Here is a 16,399-nt window from a genome sequence, read left to right as displayed (position 1 = left end):
AATCCAAATATTTTCAGGTGCTTTATCAATGACCTTCCCTCCATCATCAGGTCAGAAGTGGGGATGTTCACTGATGTTGCACAGTGTTTATTTCCCCTCGCGTCTCCTCAGGCACTGAAGTAGTCCATATCCAAATGCAGCAAAACCAAGATGACATTCAGCCTTGGGCTGACAGGTGGCAAGTAACATTCATGCTACGTGAGTGCCAGACAATGACCATCTGTAAACTGCCTTCCCTTGACATGCAACGGGATTACTGTCATTGAATCCCACATCATCAACATTTTGGGTGTTACTATTGATCAGAAACTTAACTGGACCAGCCACATGAATACTGTGGCTACAAGAGCAGGTCAGAGGCTGGGGGTTCTATGGTGATTGCCTCACTTCCTGATTCTCCAGAACCTTTCCATCACTCAAGGCACAAATCGGGAGTGTGATCAAACACTCTCCACTTGCCTAGATAAAGCAACACTTAACAACACTAAAGAAGCTCGACACCATCCAAGACAAAGCAGTCTACTTGTTCGTCACCAAACCCCCCCAGCCCACCCCCTCCGCCCACCCCCCCAACCCCGCCTCACCTAGCTTAAATATTCGCTCCATATAGTGGCATACTGTCACTGAAATATGTCCTATCTACAGGATGCAATGCAGCAACTCGCCAAGTCGTCTTCAGCACCACTCAGAATTCATAATCTCCGCTACCCAGTTCCACTCTTACCAATCCTGTCATAGCCAGAGAAACGTCAACAGTGATTTCTCTTCCAGCGCCATTACTTCTGGAGCCCCCAAAGACCTGTCTTTGGTCTCCACCTCTTTCTTGCTTGCCCCTTGCAACATTATTTGAAGACGTGACATCAGGTTTCACGTGCACGCTGATGATGACCAGCTCTATCTAACCAGCACTCTCTTAACCACTCTACTCAATCTGTGTTGTTAGATTGCTTGCTCAACACCCACTCTTGGATGAGGCAAAATTTCCTCCAGTTAAACAGTGGGAAGACCAAGGCCGTTGTCTCAACCCTCACCACAAGTTTGTTCCCTAGCCTCTGATTCCATCCCCCTCCCTAGCGACAGTTCCAGGCTGAACCAGGAAAGATCAACATTATGTTTCACCCAGGGTTGAACTCTGACCCTGTAAACCCTCCAACACAAGGGCGTTTATTTTCATCACTATTATTATCACCAGTCTCTTCCGTTGCATCAGTCCATCTGCTTCTGAATGGTACGTCCAGACTCGACTGTTTCCAATTGCTGTCTTGGCCATATTTCCCAGATAAACCTTTATAAACCTCAGCTCCTGCAAAACTCTGCAGCCTGTATCCAAACTCGCATCAAGTCCCAATCGCCCATCATCCCCGTGCTTCCTGGTCCCTCAAAGACTCTGTTTTAAAATCATTATTCGTGTAGTGCCCATCACTGGTTGGCCCTGAGAAGGCGTTAGTGGATCTTGTGAACTGCTGAAGTCTATGTGGTGTTGGTACAGCCACAGTGCTGATGGATAGGGAGTTCCAGGAGTTGAACCCAGCAATAATGAAGGAGCATAGGTAAATGGCCACATCCCCAGAATAAATAAACCAAAAAGTTATTTGTGAATAAACAGAAACACTATTTGTGCAATAGCATATATTTTTAGGAACTTTTCGTATATACGAAGTACAAAGCCTTCAGCAAACGGTTTTTCTTAGCGCATCTACAGTTACCTCTACTAATCTTTATGATTAAATGGTTCAATCAAGTCATTTAGTTGGTATTGCAGCACAGGTGCTCAAACTAGGATCTCTGAGCTCTCAGGGTCAATGAGGTCATTAAATTCCTATTTATCAACATCAGATTTCTGCTATTTTCTTTATGCAAGTCTTGATTTAGGAATGCTATAATTACATTGGAGCAATTCTAATGACATTACCTCCGTTTTCCTTTGAGACACCAGTGATTTAGGAAGTTGCGATAGTTATCTTCATGACTGTGTCAATATTTGCAGGGGTTTCATGAGTGTGTCAATACTTACTCAGTCTTAGGGACCATACTATTTGCAAAGGCCTCTAGGAGTGTGTCCGAATTTACAGGGGCCTGTCTGACTGCGTCACTAGCTGGAGGGGGTCCCTGGGAGGTGGTCGGTATTTGCACGAGTCCCTGAAGTTTTCGGTATCTCGAGACAATCGCCAGGAACCTTAGAGCATCTTCAGAACTACCGAGACGCGAGTGAAAAATTTATGGGAGTCTCCTGATATTTACTTCCCCGCATCCCCCCCACCCCCCCATCTCCCCCGGGAGGCTACAAATATTTGCAGGAGTCCCCTGGGTGCTTGTCAGTATTAACAGGCTTCCTGGGAGATGCCATTGTTAGCAGGGATTCCTGACAGTTACACGAATAATTTAGCATGTTTTATTTCCAAAGCGTTACTTAATGATAGGAAAATACTGAGAGCCGTGGTAATAATGTTACTGATATTTTAAGGTTTAAGAAGCTGTAATAGTTTCCTTGTTGGCCATTCATGATTGCTGTTATTTTACTTGTGACATTGAAACTCCTAAATGTGACATACTTACGTAAAAATAAAAATAAATGTTGCTGTGTACTATTATGTGAATAAAAATCGTCTCTAACTGAGGGAAGCATACAAAAAGTGTTTAATGTGCTTTCTCTGTTAGCAAGGGAGCCATAAATGATGTATATTTGCATTCTGGGTTTTTGTGGAGCCTGTTACAATGCGGAGATTGTCTAGAATTCTTCTATTGGAACCATACCACTTTATATGAAATCTCTGAAAGCACAAAAATATATCTGAAGAGGCTTTGTTGAGGGCAAGGACATACATCAAAAAAGCAACCTACTGCAATGTGTCAATTCAAGTCCGAAAAAAAGAATAAGATTTGTTGTCAGCGATTCATAGATAAATGCCTGTCACTTCCTGACTGGAAATTAAAACTTCTTAAGCTGTCAATAAAAACAGAAAATGCTGAAAATGCATCACATCAGGGCAATAAAGAGAGAAGTTGTGAGCGTGCACTCCTCCTGGCGTTGCTGGGAGGATCATAGATATTAGGGCTTCTAAAGAAAGAAACTGCAATAGTACAGTGTCTTTTACCAAGCCAAATTTTTTCCATGTACTTTGAAACCAATGAAGTGCTTTCAAAGTGTAATTACTGTTGTAATGTCCAAAAAACTGACCAGCCATATAGATACTGTGGCTACAGGAGCAGGTCAGAAGCTGGGAATTCTGCGGTGAGTAACTCACCTCCTGACCTCCCCAAAGCCTGCCCGCCATCTACAAGGCACAAGTCAGGAGTGTGATGGAATACTCCCCACTTGCCTGGATGAGTGCCGTGCCAACAATGCTCGAGAAGCTCGATGCAACTCAGGGCATAGCAGTCCGCTTGATTGGTACCTCATCCAGCACCTTAAACATTTATTCCCTCCACCACCGATGCACATTGGCAGCAGTGTGTGCCATATACAAGATGCGCTGCAGCAACTCGTCAAGGCTCCTACACCAGCATCTTTCAAACCCGTGATCTCTACCACCTAGAAGGGCAAGGGCAGCAGACGCATGGGAGCACCAACCGACAAGTACCCCTGCAAGTTACACACCATCCTGTTACGATCCTGGACTAGATTCCCAAGTTTTTGGTACGATATGTTTAGGGACCAGTGACTATTTGTTTAAAATAGACAATACTTGAGATCGCAGGTACTTAAGAGAATAAAGCTACAAGATCCCATAGTTTTTGAACAAACAAAATAAACTTTACACAGTCAGAAAAGTAAAACAATTTACAATATCTATCTTATACTCTAACATTCATAATCAACATGAGGTATGTGTGAATTAACAGGCAAACTGTAGTCGAACGCATCACACTGCACAATAAATGACAGATGCAACCACAGATCCCACGGATTTCTCAGTAACCCACCCAGACATCAGTGTTCACTGTGAGTTACAGAGTCTCATGAAAACTGTCTCTTATATGAGGGATTGCAAGTCTTTACTCTTCCATTTCAAAGATCTAGCCTTGGAATTCCCTCCAAAAGTCGTTCTGACTTGGACTGTCTCAATGACTGCCCACCTCCCAGGGTTTCAATTTTGTCTCCCGAGACTATGTTCTCCTTCCTGAGTCTGTACTCCAGCACCAGCTCACCGACACAACTCTAGCTCTGCAGCCATGCCCAGCAGAACACTACAGAGCTGCTCCCGAGCCCTCACCACCTGGAGCCTGCCAACCCAGCTCCTCAGAGCAAACAGCAGATCTTTAGCTGCATGGAGCTTCTTCTGCTCCTAACGCTCTGACTAACTAAAACTGACTGATCTTTGAACTGCTCGTCACTGACCCTTGAACTGATCTTGGTGACCTATCCAAGCACTCCAAGAGGGTCCCACCTTGTTACTAGGCAGGATCAAATGTAACAAGTACAAGAACATCCTGTACCCTGAATGCAATCTCCGCAGGAGCTAGTTTACAAAACGCACAGTCAAAAATAAAATTGATTTCATGACAATCCTGACTTTGAAATATATCGACTTCCCTCACTGTCACTGGTCAAAATCTTGGAACTCCCTCCCTAGCAGCATTGTAGGCTTACCTACACCAGATAGATTGCAGAACTTCAAGAAGGTGACTCACTACCACCCTCTCATGGGCAAATATGGATGAGCAACAAATACTGGCCTTGACAGTAGCGCTCACACCCCATGAAAGAATAATAGAAATAAAGGCAGTCAATTTGTGCACAGCAAGCTTCCACAACAGCATTGACCAGATAATCCATTTTACTGATGTTGGTTTACAGGATAAATATTGATCAGGACACCTGAGTGTCAAACTGATCAGCACGGTACACTGCCAGAGCCATTTGTAAATGATACTAGGGAATCTTTTATGTCCACCTGAAAGGGTAGACGGGATCTCGGTTTAACGTCTCTCTGAAAGACGACACCTCTGACAATGCCGCACTCCCTCAGTTCTGCACTGGAGAGTCAGCCTAGGTTACATGCTCAAGTCTCTGGCGTGGGACTCGAACCTGCAATTTTCTGACTGAGATGAGCATACTACCACTGAGCCACAGCTGACACCGATATGGACTGTACATTTTGTGATGTTGGCCCGTTGTTATATTTTGCGAACTTTTATTTTTCTTTGTTTGTGTTCTCACTATAGTGCTTTATTTCCCCCTGCCTGAAGCAGAACCAGAAACTTGCTTAAATTAAAATTGCTTAACCAGAAACAAAAACTAAAGAAAGACAGAGATATGCGGGCTTGCTAACTTGCAAGTGACTTTCAATCTATAGTTTTCCCAAAATCTTTATTTTTGCTCAACCTGGCGCTGTTCAAATGAGTTGGCTGTAGAGTTCAATCTAACCCATCTGTAACATTGCAAATTATTGCCTAGGAATAGGGAGAGGTCACTGAGATTTGCTGATCATTGGCAGATGAGTTTTACCCAGTGCATTTGAAGGACTTAATCATTTTCTAAGTTCTGGCACCGAAGAGAGTGGCAGCACCTTACATCCCAACAGTAATTAAACTTGGAGTACTCGTGGTGACTGCAGAGTGCTCCTGGGATGTGGGGTCGTGACAGGTGCTGCATAGATGCACATCTACCTTTCACTATTGCTTTACTGACTTGGCTAGTGGTGATCGACAGCGAGCGAGAGAAATAGCATTTATTTCTATTTCTTGGGGGGAAAAAAAAACAGGGCACGATGTGTTTTTTTTTTCCCATCGGTTGCAATGGGTTCTGTGCAGACCCCAGTCTTCATTGATAGCTGCATAGTTATCTCTGAGGAGCATCACAATTTTGACAGTGCGGCTCTCCATTCTGATGCAATGGGATTCAAGTAGCTGTCTAATCTAACTGAAGTAATCCCATTGGAATATATTACTTATGCCACAGAAATGGCAACGGCAAAGCACAAGTATTTTTTTTTGCCATAACTTTCCATCAAGTACTAATTGAGTGCTGTAGCTCTCGTTATTAGTTGTGTAATTGAATAGTCTCAGCGCCTACTGCAACTGTCGTGTCGAAGGAACTTTTTAATTACTATACCGACATGTTTAGAAAAGAGAAAGATGATTGATTGAAACGCTTTTGGTTCCGTTCTCACTGCTGGATCGTATAAAAACACAACAGAGTTTACATTTTAATGTGCATTTTTCCCAAAGCTGCTCTCCTATTTTGGACCAACGGAGCTTTTTTTATCCCCCTCTCCTTTTGCTCGAAAGCTGCCTAGTTGAGATGTTACTTGTTCGACAGGAGACACATAGCTTCTGTATACAATTACCACACATTTCTCTCCCAATTATTTTACCAACAGTCAAGGTCCACTAACTTGACACTTTTCCTGACCAGCTTTGTGAGGCGTAATCCTCCTCTATTAATGCTGGGTTTAATATCATCATTCACTCCGGCGTTTTATTATTCAGCCTTGGAATAGTTGTAACATTATTAGCCTGTCAAATGTTGTGTTCCACCTGTCTGGAGGATTACCCATTATCCTTTGCATGAGGGAAAGTGACACTGATGAGTGAAGTTTTGAGATATTCATTTAGTGTTTAATCTGACGGGCATGACAACTGATCCCAGAGCTACTCACTGATTAAAGCTAGGCCTCTCTGCCTGAAATCCTTCTCCATCCCATTACGCCTCTGAATACAAAGTAAAAGGATAAAGCTGCCACTGAAAGGTGCTCCCGGCAGATTTGCATAAGATCCACGTAAGAGAGACTAACAGACCATAGTACTGATTAGATGGTTTGTGTTATTTAGGAGCAAACTTGTACTGGAATGTATTAAGTAAAAGAAAAAGACACCTTGAAAAGGAAATCAGTCAAGGCCGAAGGCCACTTTAAGACTTGCAGACATTTTGAGAAACTGCGCAGCCACTTAGTTAAACTTTGATCTGCCCTTCGCAACTCTTAAGATGTCAAAGATGTGGGAAAAATTTACTGCCTAAAGAGAGCAGTTGTGCAACCCGTTTGAAGAAAGTTAACTAATGCTTTTGCGCATTTTAGACGGAGGGGTGGATGGGAACGCTATCTCTGATACTAGCCACTATTTGTATTGACGTAAATTAAGAGAGTGCAGCAGAAACTGCTCTTTTGACAGTTACAAGAAAGTGGTCGATAAGGCAGCTTCAGGAGATGTGAGTTTAAAAAAAATAAATAAAAGGCGCTTCAAACTATAAAGAAATATATATTTGGAGACTGCAGTGCAGGGGAGCAGAATGCTGTGGCTATTCTCGCTGACGCAAAACCTTTTGATTTGCTTGAATGGGCAGCATTGTGTTTTTTGCCATGCCTCTCGCTTGCTCGCCTCGCCCGGGCTTCGCCTCGCCCGCCCGGGCTTCTCCTCGCCTGCCCGGGCTTCTCCTCGCCCGCCCAGGCTTCTCCTCGCTCGCGCTTCCTCTCCTGCACACTCGCACACTCTTGCACACTCTTGCACACTCTCGCTCTCTTATTCTTACACACCCACACTTGACATTGACAGCACGCTTATGAAGATTTTCAACCTACCAAATGGTGTGAAAGTGTCACCTTGTTTTTCTGAAGAGCTCTAATGGCTACATTTTACAAATCCCCCCCAATCAAGAGATCAAAATTTTGCATCAGTTTATTAGCTTGTGTGCAGATGTTAACAAAAAGCAGTTTTAGTAATATTTAACAGCTGGCACTGTCAAACTTCAAAGAGCCATGACAGTTTTTTTTTAGTCTAGTAAAGCTGTTATGTTTTGGAATCCAAAAATAACTATTTGCACTGTCTGTATAAATTCCTAATCTCTACTTGTGTTTCTACTCAAGTTGCCTTGCCCCTATTAATCAGAAAGTGAGCACTATTTATCAACTAGCTGTTGATTGTAAATTCGGTCACATTTGAATGTGGCGGTTTTGACTTTACGCTCTCTCTGCCTATTGTTCCAAGTTTAAACTGATTGTCAATTCCAGAATATAATTGTCCTATTTCACACATGAAAATGGGATTGAAATTAGATGCAGTCAAATTGAAAAAAATCTACAGTGCACCATCGTTGGTGTGAGATTCAGTGGGAAAGATTGACTTACACTGAAGAAAGTGCTAACTTTTCTTTTAAAAGAATTAAACTTGTTCAATTCAGTAAACTAGTCCTTGGTTGGGCTAAACTACAATTTATTTTACAACATTTAGGTTAGCGTAGAATAATCAAAATTACATCAATTTTTGCTGGAAATAGAACAAGCATCTAATTTTTAAGATCGTTCACGTGGACCCTGGTGGGGGTGCATTAGGATTCGGCTCAGGTTGTTGAATCCTGCCAGTTCAGGGTCGTGGATAAAAATCAAGTTGCCCCCTTAAACTCAAGGAATGGTTCGTAGATTTAAACCGATAATGCAACAATTGAGACACTGCACAACAATGAGTGGAACAGTCATTTAGACCAGGGCAGGACCATCTATTTGACGCAATCAGAACTTGTGCTGGCAGTTTTGTACATTTCTTTTCAAAATTATATATTTTTAAATTCTTCATGGGATGTGGGCATTGCTGGCAATGCCAGCATTTGTTGCCCATCCCTAATTGTCTTTTGAACGCAGTTGAGAGTCAACTTCATTGCTGTGATTTTGGAGTCACATGTAGGCCAGACCAGGTAAGGATGGCAGATTTCCCTCCCTAATGGACATGAGTGCACCAGATGGGTTTTTTAAAATCACAATTGACGGTGGTTTCATAGTCACTATTACTGAGGTTAGCTTTCATTCCAGATTTTTTTTTTGGATTAATTAATTAAATTTAAATTCCACCAACTGCCGTGGTAGGATTTGAACCTGTGCCCCTAGAGCCTCTGGCCTTTAACATCAAAATGATATGAATAGAATGTAAAACAATTAACTTGAATCGGTTTTATCCCTCGGGCTGCTGGAATCTCCAGTAAATTACCTGCTCCCCTTTGCTATTTAGTCATTTTTCTCATTTTCGCGCACCATGACATGAGAGTTATGATCTGCAATGCACTACAGGGGGAGGCACTGGTGTAGTGGTATTGTCACCGGACTGGTAAGCCAGAGACCCAGGGCCATGCTCTGGGGTCCCGGGTTCAAATCCCACCATGGCAGATGGTGGAATTTGAACTCAATAAAAATCTGGAGTTAAAAGTCTAATGATGACCATGAAACCATTGTTGATTGTCGTTTAAAAAAAACCTCATTGTGTTCACGAAGGAAATCTGCTGCCCTTACTTGGCCTGGCCTACATGCAGTTGACTCTTAATTGCCCTCTGAAATGGCCTAGCAAGCCACGCAATTCTCAAGGGAATTAGGGATGGGCAATAAATGCTGGCATCAGCCAGTGATGCCCACATCCCATAAACAAATTTAAAAAAAAAACAACTGTCGGAAAGGGTGATAGAAACCAATTTAATGATAGCTCCCAAAAGTGAATTGGATTCATTCTTGAAAAGGGAAATTTTTACAAGGATGATGGAGAAGGAGCAGGGAGTGGGACTAAATGGCTAGTGGGACTAATCAAGCAGTTGGTATGGAGACGAAGGGTCAAATGGACTCCTAACTGTGCTGTATCATTCCATAATACTAAAACAAACACCAATGTTAGAGAAAAATCACAGACTTTCCCACAGCTTCAGGAACAGCCAGATCAATAAGCGTCGCTTGGGATGAGGGGGTTGTCCTCTGATGAGAGGATGAGTAAATTGGGCCTATATTCCCTGGAGATTAGAAGAATGAGAGGCGATCTCATTGAAGCCTACAAAATTCTGAAGGGGCTTGATGGGGTGGGCACTGAGGTTGTTTCCTCTGGTCAGGGAATCTAAAACACGGGCGCACAGTCTCAGGATAAGGGGCCGATCATTTAGGACTCAGATGAGGAATAATCTCCTCACTCAAAAGGTTGTGAATCTTTGCAGTTTTCTACACCGGGAGGTTGTGGATGCTCCATTGCTGAATACGTTTAAAGTTGGGACAGACAGATATTTGGTGTCTCAGGGAATTAAGGGATATGGGGAGTGGGTGGGAAAAGGAACTGAAGGCTAATGAGCCATGATCGTATTGAATTGCAGAACAGGCTCAATGACCATGTGGTCTACTTCTCCTCCTATTTCTTATGTGCTTATGGTTCATTCTGCCTTTGAACATCCACATGCAAAGGGCAGAGTTCTGGAGATTGATATTGTCTGTGATACCCATTGACCGGGATAAAGGGTGGATGAGGTTTTTCTGCCTGTATTCCATGGAGAACTGTTGGATCGCTATGGAACACTGAGGCCCCTTTGCAACAATGACTACTTGAGGTGATCCCTTGGTCATCGATTAGACCTTGATTGCATCTCTCCAATGCTGTTGGTTGTGGATGCTGGCATTGAGTGGGTCCCATTCACTTATTCCACCCCTGAATAGGTTTGATCTATATGGAGAGATGACTCACTCCACCACCTGCCAAAAAAGGCCATAATCAGATCAACCATGTTCTGGCGGAGCAAGCTCGAGGGCCTAAATGGCCTACTCTTATGGAAAAAAGACACTGGCCTGGATTTTCTGGCCTCATCATGGTGGGACCCGCTGTGGAAGATTCAGTGGCCCAGCAAAAGTCCATTGACTTTCAGCGGAGCCGGATGATCCCGGTAGCGGGCAAGGGCTGGAGAATCCCGCCCTATAGTACTACATTACTGGACAAACGGGCTTTGTAGAAGTGATAAATATAAGTGCGTTTTCTTCAGGATTCTCCGTTTCCTGCTAATTTATCCAGGCATCTCAGTTCTTTGTTTGGCCCCGGGTAGGAACATTGGAACATGAGGAGACCATTCAGTCCCTCGAGCCTGTTCCACCAGTCAACTAAATCATGGCTGATCTGCGACCTAACTCCATCTACCTGTCTTTGCCCCATATCTCTTAATATCAATTATGGTTTTAAAATTAACAATTGATCCAGCATTAATTTCTGTTTGTGGAAGAGTCCGAAACTTCTACCACCTTTTGTGTGAAGAAACCTTTTCTAATTTCACTCCTAAAAGGTCTGGCTCCGATTTTTAGACCATGGCCGGGATTTTCTGGCCCTGTAGCGGATGGGACCTGCCGTGGGCCAGGCGGTGCCCCAGCCAGAAGTCCATTGACTTGCGGTGGGACTGGAAGATCCCAGCGGTGGGCGGGTGCAGAAAATCCCGCCTCGTGACTCCAAGTCCTAGATTTCCTGACTAGAGGAAATACTCAAACTACACTATCCCTTCTCCTTGATATCTTGGAAACTTGGATCAAATTTCCCCTCAATTTTCTGAAATCCAGGGAATACAGCTCTTGTTTGTCTAATCTCTCCTCGTAGCTTAACTCTTGGAGTCCCGTTGAAATGTAATGCCAAAGCAACCCGCTCCAAACTGAACAGGGTCGGAGTAGCAAATATAATTCATGTTAATGGAGAGTGCCCATTTCATTCATCCCACCTCACTACCTGTCCATGTTGGGCAGTAAGAAATGGTCAATGTTTTTCAGCTGGAGAGTTAAAGAGTTTATAAAGGACATTAAAATTCACAAACAACCATCAGCACCTTCGATGGGCTCCTCCAGGTCATCGATGAAGATGAGAATAAGAGTGTGACTCTTAAATAGCTGTGACCATTTAAAGGAAAGGATATCCATTTACTATGCAGTTGTGTTCCTCTTTTTAAAAAAAAAATGGCATATCCCTTTCACAATTAATCAGACCTGCCAACTGATTAGCTTTTCAGTCAGACAGTATCTACCTAAAAGACCTCGAGGGTTACTGTTCTGCCTGTATGTCGGGCATGTAAGAATGACTCCATTACTGAGCCAGGAGATTGAGAGCGTTAACAACTGGTCAGATTAAGCCCGAAATCAAGTGGCTGACCTGGATATATGGACTACTCGAGATGTTGCGAGGCTTTCCGTGCGTTTTGGCTTCAACTAACTTTGACATGATTGGTAGCAGGTAAATGGCCTGTATTTACTACAGTTGCCAATCCTTCAGGATTGGCCTGGAGTCTCCAGGGATTGAAGATCAATCTCCAGGATACGTACTGCTGTGTGCAACCCTGGAGAAAAAGCATCCTTAAAAGAAGGTTTATTTTGTCATTTTTTTTGAACACTTCTCTTTACCAGATCTAAGAATATTGAAAATAGGAAATAAAGGTTATTGGCTGATGGCCAAGCATCATCCAATTGGATAATGAGTCTTTTTGCTTTCCAATTGGCGTAGGAAGGCAGTACATCACAAGGATGGATGTGTTGGCCGACTAATGGCTGGGGCGTGGGAACAAGTAATGTGATGGAACCTCCAGGAATGGATTCAATCATGGTTGGCAACCCTAATAGTTACCAGACTCTGATATTGACCCATTTTTTTTTTTTGGATGACATGATAGGAGACAGATTAAGACTTGGAGCAGAGGAGGCAGTAAATTAACTGATTCCTCAAGTACCACCATGAAAATTGGGGCCAGTAACCTATTCCTTTATTTTTATTTTGTTCCTTTCGTTATGAAAGTGCCGCCTTTGCTCATTTGAGTGAAAAAAAAAATTCTACGCAAAGCATAAGGTGATGCTGAGTGTCGCTTAGTATCTACTGTTCTCCATAACACAAGAACCCCCCTTTTTTTTGTTATTATATAATGTACGTTGCAGTTAGTGAGTGAACATACCTTTGGAGTTGTTCCCAAAGCAGACAGCAAGGAAGAGGAAAACTCCTTCCTGTCACCTATGATCAGAGTTGCTCAGATCATCGTGGACTGCAGTTGGTAACTGGTTTACTGTTCTCAGCCATTTAATGAATAGCAGCTCAGTGAGTTACTGGCTGTTCACTGGTCTTCCTCAGGATCAGACATGATTTGGCAGGAGGTTCTCTGCGCTCTTTCAAGCCACTGTAATGGAAGACAGCAGTACAAATCGAGCTTTTTCCCTCTGGCCTCCTAATCCTAGCTCTTTCAGTGTTGCTTTGCCTGAGCTGTCTGGGAGTTTGGCGAGCGGATGATGAGGAGACCAGCAGAAAAGCACAAGAAAAGATTAACTACACGGGCCTGAATTGAAAGCTGGATGCCTGAATTATTAATTAAAAGCATCAGACTTGTGAGCTGTGCCATATGCAAGTTGCAATTCCGTCCGCTTAACCATTCTTGTACCTCGTGGATAGTGCAACTTGTCCTCGGTAGAGCCTTTGCACTATTTAGAGTACTAGAAAAAGCTGCCCCCTGGGTTCCTTTCCCCTGAAAACATTACCGCTCAAAGACAGCCTTGAATATAGGTCTTAGGCCGTGTGAAAGCACACAGGAGAACGTAGCTAACACTGCAGGTAACCCAGAATTCCCTCGTTTTTTTAATGTGGGGAGAACGATCCTAAAAGGATGCAGAAATTGCAGTTTGCCGGAGTGGAGAATGTCAGAAAAGTTACTTAAGGGGATGTTGGGGGGGGGTGGGGATGTGAATTCTTGAGGTTTGCCCCTCTTCCCCAATGAGGACTGTTGACACATTGGGTGGTATTTAATGGAGGCAACAGGGATGGCGTCCAGAGTGACGGGCTGTCCTGGATTTCATGGGATTGTCCTGAAGCAGGGCTGGTTGTCCCGCGTTTGTGAGGCTGGGTCGCCGTTTTTCCCGTATTTCCAATGGGTGGCGCTCTGCGCATGCACAGTACACGCCAACGCATGTGCACAGCGCTCTCCTATTTCACCTTCCCTCTGGGAAAAGCTCCGGCACCTCGGTCCGCTTTCACGGCTTTGACCGCCCATCCCCCGCTGTCACAGCTCTGGTAGCAGTACACCCCACCCCTGCTCTTACATGTTGCACCAATGCCAAAGCATCCCCCAAAATATTTCACCAGGAGTTGGTCATCCTGATCTTGCCTCCTAGCTGGAGTGCTGATAAAAGCCCCCGCGTCGCCTCTTCCCGCCATAATAATTTCCACCTAGGCACTTACTTGGGACTTCCGATGGATCAAGGACCCCACGGGTGGAGGTCCTGCCTGCCGGAAGCTGCCAGCCATCCAGAGCCAACAGGCCTCGTGCACACCCTCACAAGGCCTAGTATCTTCACTGGGCCCCAGGCCAGAGGTGTGTGATGGCAGGAGGGGGGTTATAGGGGTGGGGGGGGGTTACGGTAGAGGTGGGAGGTTAGGAGAGTTAGGCAGCAAGGGCACGGGTGTGGCCCTCAGCGGCCCCCCCTTTCAGAAGTCAGCCCCTCGATCAGGCGCTGAGTGCCTTTGAAGACCATCCCCCAGGAACCCACTAGCAACCCCGCATGGTTTGCTTGTTGTGTTTCCCATGTGGCAAGCACCACCTGCGCCCCCCCCAACCCAACTCCGGCCGCCACAGGGTTAATACCAGCGGCAGCAGGATCAAGCCCTTAAGTGGGTATTAATTGCCCACTTAAGGGTCTCAATAGGCAGCCAGGCGGGAAAGGCTGTCCACCAGCCTTGCCTCCACAGATTTAGTTGGGGTGCGGATTGGAAGGTGGTGTGGTCCTCATCCCCCACCCTCCCACCTGATTAATTGAACCCCCTCCGCCCCCCCAACCAAACTTGCCATGGGGGAAGGCATTCAATTCTGCCCATCATTTCTAGTAATTTGGAATCAATTGTAATTTTGCCTTTGAAGTAAAAATAAATTAAAGTAGTAAGGAGTTCAATACAACTTTAGTGGATTTAGTTCTTCCTGGTTACTGTGCGGTAACAAAGGGACCTTTCCCCCTGAAATATTATCAGATTATCTATGAATGATTAATTATAATGTTGATTACTCTCTAAGGGTATCTGAAGAAGTTGTCACGGGCATCAGTTATACAATTCATTTAATTTGTTTTGCAGGTACAAGTGACCCTTATGTCAAGTTCAAACTGGCTGGTAAAACGCTGTACAAGAGCAAGATCGTGTACAGAAACTTAAACCCTCGATGGGACGAGACCTTTGTCGTTCCAATCAAGAACTTAAATCAAAAGCTGTACATCAAGGTAAAAGAGAAACTGAATGTACCAAGATGCATTGTGGTTCAGCAAAACCCTATCTATCATAATAAGTGTTGTTATATTGAGAGATTCAGTGATCATATTTTGATGGGATTCAGTGCTTTGGTTCAGCAGTTGTGGTTTGGTTGGAATTGGCGGGAGGGTCAATGGTTACGCTTTCCTTGGATTCGGTGGTTAGCATAAATGGTTATATTTTAGCTGGTTTCAAGGTCAGCGGTAATATTTTTAGGTTGACTGGTTGGATCAGTGGTTATATATTTTAGTTGCAAGTTTTTCAGTGCTTAAGGTCAGGTCATTGCATTGCCAATTGTTTATAATGTCAGAGTATAATATTAGCATTCTGCTACTTTAGTGGTTTGGACCTGGAATGCACTGACTGAGAGCGTGGTGGAGTCAGATTCATTCGTGGCTCTCAAAAGAGATTGAAGAGAAAATAATTGCAGGGCTATGGGGAAAGGCGGGGGAATGGGACTAGCTAAGTTGCTCTTGCAGAGAGCCGGCACAAACCTGATGGGCTGAATGGCCTTCTGCTGCACTGTATCCATTCTGTGATTCTAAGGCCTGTATTTTCAGGATGGCTGGGGCCGAAGGGTCAGCAGGGAACACACCCCCACTGACTACAGCGCACACCCCCACCGACTACAGCACACACACCCCCACCGACTACAGCACACACCCCCGCCGACTACAGCACACACCCCCACCGACTACAGCACACACCCCCACCATCTACAGCACACACCCCCACCGACTACAGCACACACCCCCACCGACTACAGCGCACACCCCCACCGACTACAGCGCACACCCCCACCGACTACAGCACACACCCCCACCGACTACAGCACACACCCTCACCGACTACAGCGCACACCCCCACCGACTACAGCGCACACCCCCACCGACTACAGCGCACACCCCCACCGACTACAGCGCACACTCCCACCGACTACAGCGCACACCCCCACCGACTACAGCGCACACCCCCACCGACTACAGCGCACACCCCCACCGACTACAGCGCACACCCCCACCGACTACAGCGCACACCCCCACCGACTACAGCACACACACCCCCACCGACTACAGCGCACACCCCCACCGACTACAGCGCACACCCCCACCGACTACAGCACACACCCTCACCGACTACAGCACACCCCCCCACCGACTACAGCACACACACCCCCACCGACTACAGCACACACCCCCACCGACTACAGCACACACCCTCACCGACTACAGCGCACACCCCCACCGACTACAGCACACGCCCCCACCGACTACAGCACACACACAGAGATAAGGGGCAGGGGCCCCAGGACAGGGAGAGGAGGAAAGGCCTGGGTCTTTGCAAGGAGGGGGGCGGGGGGAGGGCAATCGGGGTCCCGGGGGATAGGCCGGCAGGGGAAAGAGGTACGGAGGTTACCGAGCCTTAAGAG

General features: G+C 45.2%; 1 protein-coding gene across 1 annotated transcript in view; it reads left to right on the top strand.

Moving 5' to 3' along the window:
• The window catches only part of LOC144668399 (multiple C2 and transmembrane domain-containing protein 2-like), a 474,049-nt gene that overhangs the window by 210,759 nt on the left and 246,891 nt on the right, over positions 1-16,399 (top strand). Inside the window, exon 5 of the mRNA XM_078530407.1 lies at positions 14,800-14,942. Within this exon, the coding sequence (XP_078386533.1) occupies positions 14,800-14,942 (143 nt within the window). The remainder of the gene's footprint in view (positions 1-14,799; positions 14,943-16,399) is intronic.

This window comes from Cetorhinus maximus, chromosome 26 (assembly GCF_964194155.1).
Source record: "Cetorhinus maximus chromosome 26, sCetMax3.hap1.1, whole genome shotgun sequence".
Classification (NCBI taxonomy): Eukaryota; Metazoa; Chordata; class Chondrichthyes; order Lamniformes; family Cetorhinidae; genus Cetorhinus; species Cetorhinus maximus.
Note: the sequence above shows the minus strand (reverse complement) of the source record. Positions and strands in the feature narration are given on the sequence as shown.